Source organism: Manacus candei, unplaced genomic scaffold (assembly GCF_025592945.1).
Source record: "Manacus candei isolate 608988 ecotype Guabito, Panama unplaced genomic scaffold, ASM2559294v1 h1tg000093l, whole genome shotgun sequence".
Classification (NCBI taxonomy): domain Eukaryota; kingdom Metazoa; phylum Chordata; class Aves; order Passeriformes; family Pipridae; genus Manacus; species Manacus candei.
The window spans coordinates 3,625,905-3,644,451 of record NW_026138141.1 but is presented as its reverse complement, the minus strand read 5'-3'; the positions used below and the strand labels follow the sequence as shown (position 1 = coordinate 3,644,451).

At 34.9% G+C, this 18,547-nt stretch overlaps 1 protein-coding gene across 25 annotated transcripts in view; it reads right to left on the bottom strand.

Annotated features, from left to right (window-relative positions):
• PTPRD (protein tyrosine phosphatase receptor type D) overlaps positions 1 to 18,547 on the bottom strand; it is a 1,149,573-nt gene that overhangs the window by 85,663 nt on the left and 1,045,363 nt on the right. For all 25 annotated transcript variants that reach the window (XM_051768182.1, XM_051768181.1, XM_051768187.1 and 22 more), the window contains 3 exons: positions 15,017 to 15,107; positions 9,387 to 9,596; positions 5,931 to 6,091 (listed from right to left, as the gene is read on the bottom strand). In XM_051768182.1, the coding sequence (XP_051624142.1) occupies positions 5,931 to 6,091; positions 9,387 to 9,596; positions 15,017 to 15,107 (462 nt within the window). The remainder of the gene's footprint in view (positions 1 to 5,930; positions 6,092 to 9,386; positions 9,597 to 15,016; positions 15,108 to 18,547) is intronic.

Genomic DNA, 18,547 nt, shown 5'->3' with positions numbered 1-18,547 from the left:
CTGGATGTTGGGGTTTTTTTATGTTGCCAGCCTATACAAGTCATCATAATTCTTCCAGATTATGCAATGATTTTGAGTTAGATGGGAAAAAAAAATCCAGAGAGGACAAGAGATCACTATATCATTTTCACTTGTAGAACTGTAAGTCAGCATTGAGTCTATGTGGATGGAGCATTATGGAGATTCAGAGCAGCTAACACTTCAACCACAACAATGCATTCCTTAAAGAACTTTGGTTATAGCAAAAAAAACACTGATTCACCTTCACTAAAATGCAAATAAAACCATATAAACATTGTATAGCTGTGCTATCTCTTGGAAATGTACCCCACGTAGACACAAGAAGAAGAGCAGTGAAACTTCGCTGCTTGTATTACATTACTTTTCAGTGCTGTAAATAACATAGCAAGTCTTACAGTTGCCTTCATTGTGACAGATTACTGTCTACATTCACTTAAGATTGACAGATACTTTGTTTTAGATCATTATCATGATAACTTTCTTTTTTTTCTCCTTTTCTGTATTAAATGAAGAGTGATTACTTTTTGCTTCTCACCTGTCAGGTTTACTGCTCCATTTTAATGCAGCAAAGAGGGGAGAAATGGTGAAATGTTAGTTGACCAGCAGCGCAGAGGATAAGAATGGAAACAGAAGATATAAGAAATGTTGACTTAAAGATATATAACTAAACAAAATTAAGAAAGGACAGCTCATCAAAATATTTAATGCTTGGGAATCGTAAAATTAATGGAGGGCATAAGGTCATGTCCAAAGCGAATCATCTGCTGAAAAATACACCTTTCTTAGACACTATTTGCAAAGAAATGAGACTTCAAATTTTAGCCAGTGAGATAATAGAGAATGGGTCTTTAATTTGACCCATCAAAATAATGTTAACATTACATTGAAAAATTACATGTCACTAAGATGTAGTTTCCTCTTACATTTTAGAGAGAAGAGAGAAAAGAGGAGAGAGGAGAGAGGAAAGGAAAAATAAAAGTGGAGGGCAGAGTAGAATGGGAAGGAGAGAAAGGGAGAAGAAAAGGGAGAGAAAAACAAGTGAAGAACAAGGTTAAATACATGAAATACATAAGAATTGTACTAAATTTTAAAAAGAATAAAACGAAATGAAGACTTTTAAAATTATTTTACAAAGCCAGGTAATAATATAACAAGAAATTTTTAACAGTACCCTGTAAAGTAAGGTAAGCATAAAATTTTTTCTAGTGAAGTATTACACACCTTTTTAGATTTAGAAAGAATGTCACCTACTAGAGGTCTACACCAATCTGCATAGATCTGTAGAGATCTATGATCTAGGTCAGGTAAACAGGGAAAATATCTCCCACCAAAATGTGCTACTATACACACTCACTGTTAATACAACACTGTGTGTTGATCATAATAAACAGAGGCTCTACAAACTTTTAATAGTATGCAATGACCAGACTACACACGTTATGAAAAAGTCTTTAGAATTCTTCATCATCACTTAAGATTCCCCCATTTTCATTTCTGTGGTTTTTTTAACGTCTGGGTTTGGGTTTTTTTTCCCGTCAGAAGCATATTTAGCTTCTAAGTCAAAAAGCTCAAGATTCAGCAGGTGACCAGCAGGTCAAGGGATATGATTCTGCCCCTCTACTCAACATTGGTGAATCACCACCTGGAGCGCTGCATCCAGCTTTGAGTTCATCAGTACCAGAAAGGCATGTACCTGTTGGAGTGTGTCCAGAGAAGGGCCATAAAACTGATCAGAGGGATGGAACACTTTTCTATGAGGAAAGGCTGAGAAAATTGGGATTGTTCAGCCTGCAGAAGAGAAGGTTTTGGGGGGACCTTACTGCAGCCTCCTAGTACTTAAAGGGTGCTCATAAGGAAGATGGGGACAGCCTATGTAGGAGTAATGACAGGACAAGGGGTAATGGTTTTAAACTGAAAGAGGGTAGATTCAGATTAGCTAATAGGAAGAAATTTTTTATGATAGGGGTGGTGAAATACTGGCAGAGGTTGCCTAGAGAGGTGGCATATACGTAATCTCAGGATACGTTCAAGGCCTGGCTGGACAGGGCTCTGAGCAACCTGACCTAGTTGAAGATGAAGGCAGTTGGACTAGATGGCCCTTAAAGGTCCCTTCCAACCCTACCTATTCTATGATTCGATGACGCTATGATTCAGAGCGGCAGAGTTCACTGTGTTCAAAAGATTCAAGCTTAGGTTCCAGTCTTCTGAACCAAATCAGAAAGCTGCACTTTATAAAAGCAAACAACACGAAGTCTGTCAAGATGGCTTTAACTTCTCTCCCTCACAAATGAAAAGATCTAGAATAAGGAACATTTTTCTCTCCATCAGTGGACGACTGAAATTAGAGAATTTGTAATTTCTTAAAAACAAAAATTCACATGTTAAAGAAATAAATTCCCAAACCCAGAAACCAGATGACAGGATTCTTCATGGGGACAGGCACTCTTCTTTCTAATTTGTCCATTTTTGAGATACACTGAACAATTTCTAGAGCTCTTTAACATTCACTGACTGGGTTCCTAATCACCTAAATCTTATGTAATTGAATATGTACCACACATTTAAAAGTGAGTTAAAATGATTCACTGTAGATTTACCTAAACTGTAGGTTGCAGCAAGGTAATGATTTATCAACATCAACTTGAAATATAAACTGAGACTCAAAGAACCATCATAATGGTTAGGCGTTTCTTCTAGGGTATGCACTCGCTCTCTAGTTAAGTAGGTATTTGCCTTTGTTTGAGATTCTGGTTATAAACCTTACTATGATGTATAATGTACTTCAAGTTGGAATGAGCAAAGGAAAATAACTGAAAAGGTAATGAGATTTAGTTAATTTACTTGGATGTCTAAATTTTATTATTTATATTTAAGTCAAATAGATTGAAATATCTGCTCCAAAATAAGTGCCTCCTTTCCCTATGACTGCATGGTGGTTTCCTGGTTTCACTGCTGCGAGGACAGAGAACACTGAACTGGTTACTGGCCAAGTCAATTCCATTTGCCAAGACATATTCAACTGTAACTCAGGAAAAAATAATTTTTACTGTGAAGATACTGGAACACAGAACAGGTTGCCCAGAAAAGTTGTTGAGTTTCCATTCTTAGATACATTAAATCTTGCTGGGACATCCCTCTGAACAAGTTGCTGTAGCTGGCCATACTCTGAGCAGGGCTGGGATGAGGCAAATTCCAGAGATGTGACCCTTCGGTTCTGTGAAACTGTGAGATCTTCTGCACACAGCACATTAATTGGCCTCTGTTGTTGTTGGCTATTATATTACTACTATATGTGATCATAAGAAAAGGTACTCTTCAGTGTATTACTGTTACTTACTGAGCTGCAAGGACCTTTTGGCTATATTCTAATATATGATCCAAAAAACTTTCTATAAAGTATCTTTGCTTTCAGATTTTAAGACTTAACGGAGAGGCAATAACCCTGACACAACTTACCAATAAATAATGAGGTCAAACATGCACTCCTTGTCTTTGGGATTGTTAAATATGCTTCAAACCAACTAACACAACTCATTCACACTACCTCTGATAGTGTCTGTTTTGAAGAGGGGCAAGACTTCTCCACCTAAAGTAATTCTTTTAGAAATGGAAGTAATTCTTTCTCTATGATTGAAATTAAAATATAAAAGTCGTATTATAAATCATGAGCTTAGTGGTCCAAGTCTGTTCATAAAGGCTTCTATGGACAAAGTGAATTAAGCATAGTTGACCTTTATTTGAATTACTACCATCTGCACTTCAAAAGACATGGTCATTTCTTAGCTGTCCTCTTTGCACTGCACATCCTTCAACAACATCCTATTTTTAATATTTTTTGCATGTATGTTCATGTATTGTTAGACTGATGCCCTCTATCCTTTGTTTTTCCTCGTTACCATACTTGTTGCACTTACACTCCACTGATTTCAACAAATATATTGTAAAATTCCCTGTATCCATGAAAATGTTTGGTTTTCCTGGGCTTTTTTTTTGCTTATTTTTTTCATCCAACTCCTGTAGCCATAGTAAAATCCATTTTACTCAGAAATTAAATTTCACTGCTTTCTCAAAATAGGACGCTAAATATCCCTATTTTCTTGTCTAGTTGGTGCTCTTCTACAGTCACTCAGTCTATCAAAATCTAGCAGTTAGCTTACATCCAGGTTGAATACTCTTGAAAAAAATATCCAATTATATATTTCTTTTTTACAGAAATGAAAAGTTCATAGAGGACCAGAGGCTGCTAAAACTGCAGTCAAAATTTCTCAGAGGTAATTTGCCAATTCAGTGCAGTTTAATAAATTAGAGTAAATAGCTGAAAATAGAAAAATAAATACATATGGACATTTGCCTGAAAAGTTCTAGTACAAATAGTAAATAACAGATGGAAAGTATGTCCCCCATTTTCAGTAAATGACAATATCTTCACAATACTGACAAGCAAATTTTACCTGTTTGTATGTAGAATATGCCTAATATCTTTTATTTGGTAACAGATTTAAGATTTTTAGTTTGATTCCATAAATGTAAATAGTATTTTCAGAAACAGGTGCACATCTGCTTTATACGCCATTGTTTGGACTTTTTTTTGTAGTATGAGAGAAGATTTACTCTTAATAATTCAAAATAATCAGGAGAAAGGAATATTTCACTTTTAGCACAACTCTAACGACTGGTTTTTGAAGCGACAGACAGACACAAACAGAGGTTCACTGGTTGCTAACCAATTAGATTGGCTGAAACACTATGCACTAACAGAACCTTTCAGGAGACATAGTATTTGAAAGCAACAGACCATGTGTTATGCTGCTGTACAATTACAGCCCTGAAAACATTCTATAAATACATCTATATATAGACATAAGCTCAAGTCAACTCTGGACTGGGTATTTACTGCTGAACAGAGAATTCTTTCCAAAACCTGAAGCCAGTTCCATACATGCAATTTTAGAGGTATTTGACCAAAGACACTTAGGGTGGGAAGACCATAGAGGCAAGCAGAATTTAAATATTTATATTCAAGTGATAGCATTATAGCTGTTAATTTTAGAGGACATACTCCATTTAATGAAATTATTCCTAGTGCACCACCTCTCCAGAGGTTTATAGCATTTTTATATTAATTTGCAATTATATCAATATATTTAAAAATGTATTAGGAACAAAATCTAAACATTAAAATAAACTTTTTTGTTTGGATTCTTTTGTTTTGATTGACCCCTGTGAATTCATTTACAGTGTAAAAAGCTACTACATATAAATTATGGCATCGTACACAGTTTACACTGAGTATATTGTAAGGTAGAAGGTATAATAGCAAAACTACAGCTGTGTCACAGACAGTGAAAGAAGAATAAGTGAAATTTGATCTCATTGCAAGATTAGTAGAAAAACGTTATTTGATGTCTCTTTAATCTCTCAGTTCAGAGCTTCAAATTCATATAGATACAATGACAAATTGAGACCAACTGTCAAAAGTAAAAACTCAAATTACTTGAGTGGAGATGAGAATCACATTTAACATCAAGTTGAATGTAACCCCTAATGTATTACTATTACACATCTAAAAACAAGTTTTGAAAAGTCAAATATGCCAATTCCATACATATTTATATGCAGCACATATTTATTTTCTTTGCATATAAATGTATGCAAAGTGGAAAAAACACTTAAATGCAGAAGTGTTAATATGTCATCAACAGAAAAATGTACCTGCATACCTGTAATTATCAGAAACTTTCAATCAAAAATTTCTGCAGTATTCCGGAAATCATTAATAAATACTGAAATATCCCAAAGCAATGACAGTTACTATGGTAGCACAAAAATATAATTTGGAACAGTATTACAAAATGATCAACATGTCAGGAAGTTATATACCTAGTAAGAAAACTAGAAGGTAAATTTACCTTTTATAAAGAAGTATAGCAATAACAATGCAGATGATAAACACCACTGCAAGAACTGGTCCAACAACCCAAATCAAGCCTTCTTCCTCATCTGTAATTGGTTGGGGATCAAGATCCATTGACACAACAGGATCAGAATATGGGCTGGTTGCATACATGGTCTATAGAAATAAAAATAATTCTTACTTAATCACGAAAGAGTGCATTTAAAGTATTAACTATGCTAGATCTAAAATAAATGTATAGAAGACGACGATGCAGTGAACATAACAAAGTGAAAATGCTCTTTTTCTTGAAGTCAGGCAGCATATAAACTTGCAAACTAAACAGTGTGTTATTTTGTGTTCCACATATTAGCAGTGATGTGTAGACAAATGATGTCCTTCCACAACACTTTGCAATGTTTACTTTGCAACGTAAACAGAGAATGAGAAAAGCACTAGGAGAAATACAACCCATTGGTTACTTATTTTTGGTTTTTGTTTTTTTAGTTTCACACTGGATTAACACTATTTCTTCCTGCATGATATGAAAGAGTACTTCCAACAGAACAAAACTACTATAAGTAAAAATAAAGGGGACTGAATATAGAAGGTTCTTAGAAAAGGTTCTTGTGGCAATAGTACAATACGTTTTGACAGTCAAAAACTGTCTGATAGAGTATTCTTATTGAAGGTTGAAACAATTTAAATTTAAGAATGGAAAACAGGGGAAGTCACTATAGAGTATGAAGGGAAACCAAACACTCAGTCTTTCATAGGTATAAAACTTGAATTATGAACCAACAGAGGCTGTTGAAAATCTTTGCTTTACTGGATGGTGTAAAGCAACTGGCTTAGGATAAGACCTGTGATAACAGAATATTTCTTCACTCTGCTCTGCCCTGAGATGTTTGTAATTTTAACTCTGCACTCAGTCATAGATCAAACAGGAGAGGCTGAGTAGCCAGCCTGCTAAAACTGGATCATTTAAACAACTCTGAGTTACAGTAAAGACAGAAGTGGAGAATAGTTTGTACAATTTTGTCTTTGTTGGAGTGTCTCCATCAGCACTAAACTAGGATTTGAACTACAGCTTTTGCAAAGGACTTAAAAGCTTGATTCAGCAGTAGATCAGAAATGTCAGTTAAGACAGAATAAGATAACTGGGAGAAGAGATTAGCTTCCATTTACATGTTTGCACTGTGTTCTGAAAGATGCCCTAAGCCAGGACAAGTGTTATCAAAGGAGACATGTTTTTTTACACTTCATTTGGCCTTGTTTTGGGCTCTGGGCTATGACAGTATCTGGGTTTGGCACAGGATTAGGACTGGCAAAGCTGAGGCACTTACACTAGCTGGTAAGGAGCTAGCACCCATGTCAACAATCTCCAGTTATGTTACAGTCTCACTAAACCTGGTACCTGGCACCAAAAAAACCCAGTGTTTTAAGCCCGTTGTCATTGTTTGGAAAATGGGGACTCTTCATGTTCCATTCCTGAAACACCCAAACTGACTGCCATTTTTTTCCCAGCTTCAGTATTTTCAAAAGACAGAACAAATCTCACTGCTACAGGAAGAAACTCTCTTTATTTAGCCTCTTTCTTTGGATCAGGTAGTAAAAATGCCTGGAAAAAGATACAGAGGGATATTGAGGGTAACAGTATAAGCGCTAACGATTTTTTCTCCAATAAGCAAGATTTCACTTTAAATTTTTATCCTACCTGTATTAATAACTAATTAAAACTCGTTTATTATTTTGCCAAATTTATCTTATTTTTTCCTCCCTCTTAACAACATGCTTAACATACTTAATTATAAGCTCTTTCAGCTTCCATTTTACCAAGTTAAATAAATTCAGATCTTCCCATGTTCTCTTTTAATTCAAATAGTCCATTCTACCAATCAACAGGGAAATTTTGTGTTCTCTGGAGGGGAAGTCAATGGTGTAACATTTGAAAATCCCTTTTAAGTTGCAACTCATACACCAGTGGGATCTACAGTCCTAGAAGAAAATCAAATATATTGAGAGTGGATAAACTGGAGCATTGAAAGTTGAATTTCACTCACCATTAAAAACTATTTACACTCTGTGGGTACCTTACGCTAGTCAATCACATAAACATTTCAGATGGCATGTTAAACCAGTTATTAACCATACTGTAAGTTTAGTAATGCCTTCTGAAATCTTCAAGAGTAGGACCTTAGATAGATTTTGCCATATGAGCCTTTTCACCTGAAAAATCTACTTTTTCCTGATTTATTATCCTCATTTCTTGCTAACAAAATAATAAATTTGGGTCATTTATACGAAATTACTAATGCTTTAATTAACATAAAAAACCCGAGAAACCATACTTTGTGCTGAAAAGATCAATTTTACTATAGGTAATTTCTGATTACCTCATTCTGGCTACCTAACTTTATGGTCAAAAGCTGTCTATCTTCTCCAGTTTGAACCTTTTGGATGCACCACCTTCAGAATTATCTGTCTATGCAGCCCCTGTCAAAAAGCGAAAGTGGAACTTTTGATTTATGTTAGAGCTTCCAGGAGGCATCTACTTTATTTTCAAATGAAGCTATTTATCCAAAAGTATTCGAAGTGGAACAACTTCCTCATTGTGTTTAGGTAGGCAAATTCCATTGATAGCAAGAAAGCAATTATGATGCTACACACTAGAAGCTTTGACTAGAATTCAGAATATTGGTGTTGTAGTTTCAAGTGGTTGAACCCGCAAATGTACCTGTCAGGTTTAGTTACCCATTAGAAATTTAACGTATTATACATTGTATGTTAAAATGTTAATGTGGATTGCATCTTCTTTCAACAGGTCTATTTATGTCTATTCTTTTAATATATTACATGCAGTAGGTTAACTCATGCATAAAGGGACATAACTACCAAATGAATTAAGTAAAGAGGAATGACAGCTCATTATTTAAATCATCTCAAGTATTTTCCTTATTATTGAATTACTTTCTAACTTTCTAACAATTTACTGATAAAGTTGTTATGGAATGACTGTAACTAAAAAGAGTAGCTGTGCATGTCTCTGGTTCAGTGAATTTCCAAGAATCCTGTGTGTCCTACACCGTTATTCAATGGTAGCATTAAGGCAAGAGAAGAACTCCTAAATACATTGAGAAAGATGCTGCTGTGAAGTTCATGCCTCAGATCCTATGTTCATGGTCACAAATAGCAGAGCATGTAATTTGCAAAGGATCACAACATCGCTAATAAAAGGTGATCCTTAGGTTTCAGTTACATATAGAAGTAACACACAAAGATGCAACCAGAATAGGAAAGTTTAAGGAATTAATTGTCACTAGGAAAGGAAATAATTGCTTTAAAGATGCTCTGACATGTAATGCAAAAAAAACCCCATAGAAAATCTTTTGGGAAGCTGAATAAGCATTGCAAAATGTTTTCATGATTGTGGAAAGATAATTTTGAAATTGAAAAACATTAACTAACTTACAGATTCTGAGTGTTCCATTACAGCCAAGACAAAGAAGACATATTCTTGACCACTCTGTAGTTGCTTATTCTCAAATCCACCATAATGCTTCTTATCCCCCAATGTGAATTCCGTAGGAAGAACTTCAAAGTGAGCTGCAATATATGGCTTTAATTCAACTTCCCGCCCAAGACGAATGCTTCTGCGTTTCCTAGCTATCTCCTTAAGCAGCTTTAGAATGAAGGGAAGGGAAAGAGAGAGAGAGAAAGAGGAGGCATGAACAGAAAGATAACTGTAAACAATTTTAATGTAACTTATTGAGAATGTAATGAGAAAATTTAACGCATGACCAGGAACTACAAAAATAAATTTAACCACATTTCATGGGATGTATCAGTATCACTAAATCGGTTCTTGTAAAATCTTCCAATTTCTTGTCATTCTTGTTAAGATAAGATACTAGGAGGCAACTGTACTGCCCAGACTACAAACACAAAACAATTTTCAGTGATAATGTTGTGCCTGGGGTGGGGCAAGGGCATGGGAGGAAAGAAAGGAAAAGAAAGCAATATACCTTCTCTGAGGACATATATATACACACATCACATTACATATTTAATATATATATATGTATGTATGAACATATATGAAGTCAGTCATAGAACAGAATGGTAGAATTATTTATGTTGGAAAAGACCTTTAAGATTGAGTCCAACACTGCCAAGTCCACCATTAAACCATGTCCCTAATCGCCACAACTACACATCTTTTTAAATACCTCAAGGGATGGTGACTCAGTCACTTCTTCTGATAAACAAAGGTAAAATTTACATCAGTACATTTGTGACAAGATTAGATGCTGGGTTCAAACTTGGAAAACATATACTAACTAAAGAAGGAACTTAAGCTCTGCTGGTATAACCTATTAATGAATTACTTACTAAATCAGACAAATGCTTTTTCAACACCTTTTATCACTTTAGATATACTGGTAGTGCACAAAAATGAATCTGATTTGATTAAAAGGAGTCTGAACTTTTCCTGTGTGATAAGTGATGACTTCTAAGGCCTCTTTACAGTTTCCCTCATTTTTTACTTATGAAACTTATTCAATGTCCTGTAGTCTCAGACTTCAATCACAAATTATTCTCAGGTCACCTCATTGTTTTACACAAACAGTTCTAATATAATAGATTAGCACAAAATTCTTTGTTAGGAGAAGGAGACAAATCTCCAGAGTGAGAAAGAGATAAATAAAAAAAGATATGAAAATCTAATCTTAACTATATATATTCATTTTAAAGGACATGTTTAATTAGGGAAGCTCTGTCTTGATTCAGCCTCTCTTTCAGTGTAAGGCCACAGCTTAACTAGCACATCTTTTTGACTTCCCCACATGGGATCTTGTACTTTGCAATTACACAATTAACAATTCCAATGCATGTAAAACAATCTAATATTCACTCTGTTACTGAGAAAGACACTTTTAATACTGATTACTTTAACACCCCTTGTCACTGACCTCAATATTTCAAACACAGACTACAGATAGACACGGAAGCAACCTGTACCACTTGGATCCAAACTTCCTTAACTAACACTGAGGGCACTTGGAAGTTACACCTTCAAAGATGGTATACAGTATACTGCATACTAGTATACAGTTAACTGCTTTCCAGCTCTAAGGCTGAGTCCGTTCCCTGTTGTAGAGATTTTACATTCATTTAACTCTATCAATTTTCAATCCTATGACACAAAAGCTGGTACACTGCAATGGATCCCCTGAGCAAAAAAAGAACTGGCCATAATTTGAGAGTAGAAGTCATTATTCACCACTCAAGGACACTATCACAATCAGCAGTCCATATTTCTCTTTCATTCTTCCTAAACAGTTTAATGAGCAGCTAGAGTCAATTTGTGTCATATAAAAATGAGGGCAGTAGAGAACTGTAATATTGAAAAGATTTCTATTTAGTTACTTTATTGAAGGTGACTCTCACATCTGTTGGTAGCTTCCTATGCCCCAGGTAGAGTTGCTAAATGCAGAACATGAGGCAGAGACTAATCAAAGTTTGTTTCAGGTTAGATCAGCCCTTGCAAGAACTGCTGATGGAAGCACTCTGAAAAGTTTGTCTCTATAGGAAGCCATGTTTTATAAGGGTAATAACAGCTAGGCAGAGGGCTGAGCACTGGATATCCCGAAGTCCGCTGAAACATTAAGTTAATATTCAAGTAATAACAGTGTATGCTATCTGGAAATCAGGAGTCACAAATATGGCAATACTAGTACATGGCTTGTGCCACCCCCAAAGATGACTGATATTTTCATTTATGGTTACTGTTTCCACTGGAATTTAAACTTACTTGTGTGGCTAACTCAAGTAAATTCTTTATCATATGTTTCCAGATTACACCATATTTACAATTCAGATTTTAAGCAACTCATAATAAAATGTCAAAATACGGCAGTAGTACTGCAATCAAAATTAGATTGAGATTGAGAGGGGAAGAAAAACGTTTGATCTTGATTATTTCTCTTTGAAATAGTAACATAAAATGCATATAATTTGAGGAAAAATCAATGCTGAAGTACTGTATTACAGTGATCAGAAAATGAGCTTTGGCTATGAATGCTAAAAGTTAATTACCCTGAGTCAAACAAAATTTGTTAAACTTTCTCAAAGCTGGTTATTCATCACCAAAGGCCAGCTAAACTTAGGTGTGTTTATCTGTAGATAAAAATCTTGTCAGTAACATTAACTACACATGACTGAATAGACCTCAGGTGAACCTCTGGCCTCATTCATGTTTCATATATAAATGGGGTTGTTGCCAAATATTGTTACTTGCTCATATATCTCCTGTTGTACTTCACACATAGATTTCAATAAAATTACTGAATTCATTTAAAATTTAACACGCATACTTTTATTTAGGTTTTACTGCTTACAAATCTGAAGTAATCCTCCTAGGTAATACTGAAAATCATACTTTTTCTACTTCATTTCAGGTCTATTTAAAGTCACTAGATCTCATGATATTTAGAAGAAAATGAAATTTTGAGTAAAAAATGACAGTATTTTTAATAACTATTATTTTCAGATACATAACATCTTGCCCATTATCTGCTCTAAAATTATGCATCTTTCTTAGTGTCTTTCAGAACTGAAGTTCAAGGAACCAAGGAGATTGGGTAACTACAATAAGGCTGGAGAATCTTTTGGGCTGGCCAGTTCTGTACTGGAGGTAACATTCCAGTGTTGTGTTTCTAGCAAATACTTTTCTTCTGACAATCTAAGCAAAGCATTTGGAACACATATCTTTGGAAAATCTATTCCCCAACCATTTCTGATACATAGCCATATACCTGAGATTGTATTAAAAATATAAATATGCACAAGTATCTTCACTTGACCATCAAGAACCATTTGCTCAGAGTAGTGTGGGGTTTTTTGTGGTTTTTGTTTGTTTGTTTGTGGGATTTTGGGGGGCAGGAGGTTTGTGAGGGGTTTGTGAGGGGTTTTTGGTTTGGTTGGTTTTGGTTTGGTTCAGTTTGGTTTCTGGTTTTGTTTTTTTTTTTCCCAAAGGTATTTATTGTGGCACTGTGTTCATATGTTTGTCAGTAATAGCACGCTCAATAAAACTGTATATGTATTTTCTAAAGCTGGAAGAAAAACAGTCTTTTAAATAATAGAAACTGGATGAGTTAGCATGATGTACAGTTGCTACCTGCTTTTAGTATTTTTCCCTACTCAGTTCTTGCTATATATGTCGGTGGCAATTGTAAAAGATATATCAAGGGGTTTAGTTCTTTATCAGAAATAATTTTCATTTTCCAGTCAATGCATATCCTATTTCTTTCACCATTAATTCTATGACGTGGTCTCAATTACATCAGTAGAAGTGGGAAACAACCCATCCTGACCCAAATATTTCTGAATTAATAAATGCTCTTTATCAATCTGTTATACAGACTAATGCACCACAACTTGCAGGATGATTAAAATGACCCTTTGTTATGGGAATCAGCAGGAACTGTAGAATTTAATTGCCAAAAAGTTCAATGTCATCTGGCACTTATCCTTTAATCTGTTAATGCTGCTGGATGTGAGTATGGTCTTTGGATGTTAAAAGTGGGTGGTAGTATTAAATCAGTTTCCATTACTGTAGGATCTTGCTGTCAGAATTTTACTGTTTAACTGTATTTGATGTCACCTATGACCATCATCATGAGCTGATAACATTTACTACCCAAGTACTTTTTAAGGGAAGAAGTTAATAGATCAAAGCAAGCCATTGCTGCAATTGAATGAAGTGAGATGATGGCATAAATGATCCTGGTCAAGAAAAAACACAGGGTTTGATCAGTCAGTCATCATGTCTTCCTCTGAACAGTCATCTTTAATCTTCTGATTAAGGATTTGCCTGTTGCTGTGATAAAGACTGAAAGAACTTGGTTTATATTTTGAAAGCTTTCTACTGCAATGCTAGTTTGGTGAAAATCTATTTTCCCTACAGGTTGTGCAAACTTTGAAATTTATATGCATTTTATCAATGTCAAGAGAGAAAAAAACCTTTGTGGTTGCTCACAGGTGATTACCACTTCCCAGTAATTGTGTTATGGGGAAGCATATGGTGAAGCATCTCTGTTACATAAAAATCTGGAATCTACCAAAAGAAAATGGGAAAACGGATGGGATCCAGTCAAAAGATAGCTAAATCAAGAGTAAAAAACTTGACTGTGGTCTTTGAATTGCAGAGATATTACATGAAAAAATTGCCATAGTATCTGAAAATCCTGGCCAGATACAACTATAGCAATAATAACACCACTGCCTGTCTTTTATACAAGGCTTTCTTATGGGGCCCTTAAAAGAGTTTTACAATCGTAAATATTAGTATTATTCCAAATTTACACATTGAAAGAAGAAAGACAAGTTCACATGACCTATACTGTCCTCGAGTAAAACAGAACACAGGGCTGACTGCTGACACAATACTTCCTGGAATCAGTATTATATCAATAACATATTGAACTGATATCCAGTATTACTAGGCTTATATCTAAAATGAAAGTACTTGTGTCCTTTGGGTTAGTGTCATTTATAGTACCAAATGATGACACAACGTTGCTCTTTCCTACTTCATTCATCTATTTATTTCTGAGCACGAGATTGTTGGTAGAATGGAGGCTACTTCTAACCAGAAGTACTATGGTATCTGAGAATCAGGAAAAATACCACCAGAAGGTCAAATGTTATATTGCAGCAGAAATTGCAATTTAGCATTTGTTACAGGCTTAGTGAACACCCCACTAATGAACCAGACCTTTATTAGGGTTTGTATCACTGGTGATTAAGCTTTTGCTGACAACTCATTTCACCTCTTGCTCTTTTGCATCACTCTTTACAACAGAAAAAGAGTAAAATATTAATGTCAACAAATATTAGACACTTTGTGTGCTTTACTGCAACTTAATGTCTTTACTGTCTTCTCATTTCTGTAATTCAAACTTTTGTTTCAGTCCCTGCAGGTTAATTCAAATATAAACTATCCCGACAACCAAAACTTTTAAAACTGATGAATTAATCACATACAACTAATATTGTTTCTTTAATAAAAAAAAGAAAAAAATCCCTCACATACAGTACCTCATCTAGTTCCATTTCATCTGGACTCTCCCATGGTTTAATAAACTTTCCACGAGACCTCTTCAAAGGCACAATAACTATGTAATAGCCTCTGTAAATAAAACAGTTGGACAAAAGTAAATTTGAAAGAAAAGGAATAAATAAATTGGTGTAATAAGTGTCTGTTCAGCGTAACTTAAGAGTGGTATGTTGAGAATAAACTTTTGCAGATTAATATGTCACTGCAGCCTTCCAAACAGCTGTAAACATTCACACTCTTGAAAACACATCAACATAAAACATTTGACAAACAAATGGCACCATTTACCTGACTTTTTGTGCAAATATATAAATATTTATAATAAACTTTAATTACAGTGTTTGAAAATGCCTTCCCGAGATACAAGAGCCATGGGATATTTGTGCCCTGCCACCATTACACTGGAAAAAAACCTCCCAAGCCCTTAAATTGAAACCTATTACCATATATTTACATCTCAATTACCACCCCATCTTCCCCAAATTTTAATGTATAATCAGCATGGTAGCTTAACAAAATATGTTTGTTGATGTCAATATTACGATAAAAAGAAAAGAAAGAAAACATGACATATACTTCACCCATACTTTCTTTACTTTTGGGTAGCAGTCGCCATCAGCTTTACCTACCTAAGTATTCTGTTCACAGGCATCGGCAAGAGAGCTTGGTTTATGCTCTCTTTATAGCTAGGATTTGCAAATTACATATATCGGTTTTCCACAGAAACATTTTCCTGAAAACGTCTTCCTCCTTCCCACCCATGGAGACTAGTAAATTATACTTTCTAGTATAATAGTGATCTGGTACTTTCCTCATTTGCTTCAAAAAGCAAATACATGTCAAGCAGATACATAATTTCACATTAGTGTGAGGGAAGAAGCAGTAGAATCACAACATCAGGACATCCAGGATAGTAAAATGTACATCTTCTTGATAAATACACTTGTCAAAAAGTCAAGCACTCTCCATCCCAGGGGAGAGGGAAAGAAGCTAGTTTTCTTTGTTTCTAGTAACAACATCTTATTAAGGTGTTTCTGGCCCTCCATTATGGAAGACAACTTTAGTGTCTCATGGACCATCTCCTCTCACTCTGCCTCTTTTTTATAGCCTGTTCAACTTTCTGCAGCACTGACTATTTTACTCATGCAATGCACTTGCAAATCCTAGGTAATTAACAAGAGAGTCTACAGAAAAGGACCTGCCTTACAATTGATTGAAGACTCAGTCTAAACTAACTATCTTTTTTCCATAGCAGTGCAAGCCATTGATCCATTTTATTCAGCTCTTCTTACTTAAAGCTCCTTCCCATAAAAGAAACGTAACAAAACTTTGGACTTTCAGCTACTATAGTAAGTGCACATATTCATTAATTCTTGTGTTAAGTAATTTGAGAAAGTTTTTTGTGTAAATATATTAAAAACTCTTTGGTTACATGAATAGCAAATCCTAGTGAACACTGATTTATCCATATATACAGTAAGCATAACTTACACACCTTTTCTTTAACAGATGCCTAAGAATCAAGACAAAAAACAATTGAGAACTGGCCCCTTTGTGTCTTTCAAACATCAAAGATAAATCTGCTGGATGAACTGCATAACAGTCTCTCATATATCCTTGTTTTTTTTCATCTTCTTCATCTTTTTATTTTTTTCAATCAAGGAACTTCCAGCATGTAAATGTTACTTTCACACTCTTTCACAATTCCTTCATCCAAGTCTCCCACTCATAACTTTGAACATCTACTAAGACTTTCAGCACACATAAGAGTATTTTATGCTGAAAGAACAAGTAGATCAATAGTAAGCAGAAAAATGAAAATGTTTTCACCAATATACAGTGCTGCAAATTATGAAGGACAACAAAGTTCTTTGATTTCTAGCTAACTCCAGAAGATGTAGCATCTCTTGAGAAACATGTTTTATGATTTCCTTCATTATTCGCTTCTTTGGTTTTAGGTTCTTTTTGGGGTAGAGGGGAAGAGAGGAAGGTGAGAAATGAAGGGCTGGTTTGGATATTGTCTGATCTACTGAGTATTTTGAAGGCCAAAGTCTTCCACAAAACTCTTTTTTTACCTAAGAGTCTGGAAAGATGGAAGAGATTCAGAGAAACATGAACTGTTCTTTACACAAAAAAATTGCTTTGGATTAGCCCAAAATACTAAAAGAAAAAAATTAAGAAATTTCTCACTTGAGATTATGCCAGCAAAAGAGATATTTTACTAATCACAAGGTGAGCTCTGCACCAATTTCTATGATCTATCACCATCAAACACTGACAACTACTACCATTTTTTAATTACAAAACCTTTTATAACATTACCCTCAATCCCATTAGTATTTACCTGTAGTTCATTAGAGCAAACCATTACCTTTTTCACCTTCTGCGTAATTAGTATTATTGAAAAATTCTCAGTACTTCATCTTAAGCTAGAGACAATCCTGAGCATATAATGTACCAATAGAGGAACAGTAAGTCTAAAAATGTCAACCTAACTACTATGGAAAACTGTTCTTCCCATACAAAGATTATAGCAGAATAATCTTACTTATTCTAGCAAGCATCATGTCAGGTTTTTCTGTTCAGTATGTAGCTGCTTTGTAATGCCTGATCCAAGGGTCAAATGAATCTTTTTTGTTTTATTACTTCAAGCCTGATCAAATCTTCTTAGGAAATAGATACAGAAGGAGGAGGTACATTATTTGCAAAATCGACAGTTGAACCCCATAATGGACCTTTGCTGATGTCACTTTGCCTTTTTAATTTTTTTTACAGTACATAAAAAGAAAGGCATTGTCTCTTTTTTCACTGCTTTCTTTGGCTACTGTTTGACTAGCTATCCTGCACTTTTTTCTCTCTGTGAATGTTTTGCCTCATAAATCTTTTTTGACTCATTCCATCTTCAGTCTTCCTTAGCTGCATTTGTTACTGACCGCATCTTACTCAATCTAATGATAATGACTACATTTTTCAGTTTTTCATCCTTTTAATGTCTCAAAGTCATTTATTTCTTGACCTTACCTGCCTCAAAACCCTCAGTCAGTAATGAAAAAGGAGGGCAGCTTTCTACAAAGCCGTCAGTAAAAATCCACCAGGGAGAGGACAAGTTGAATCCCCAACAATATTTAATGACTGGCTCATTTTCCTCCCCATTTCCTTTACATTACACATGGGAACCTTACAGACCAACAAGAATCACTATAAACAGAGCAATAACACTTATTGATTGTATCACGCTTCATGTTTTCCTGGTAAATCTTTATGTCTAACCTTTCTAATCCCTGCTGACCATGTGCTGTCAGGTCTTTAGTCCTATTTCTGCTGTTTACATTTCCACAGCACCTGTTCCCCCCAAAAATCTAAGCAACCTCTAGGAAATTGCCCATTTTTTCAGCAAAATCTCCGGTTTTCTTTCTGAGACCATTGGAGAGGACCTGGCATTTTTTTCTTGATAAAAAACTTCAGAATTAATTAATCTGAATTAATATAAGTGCACCAACAAGTCTTTAAAA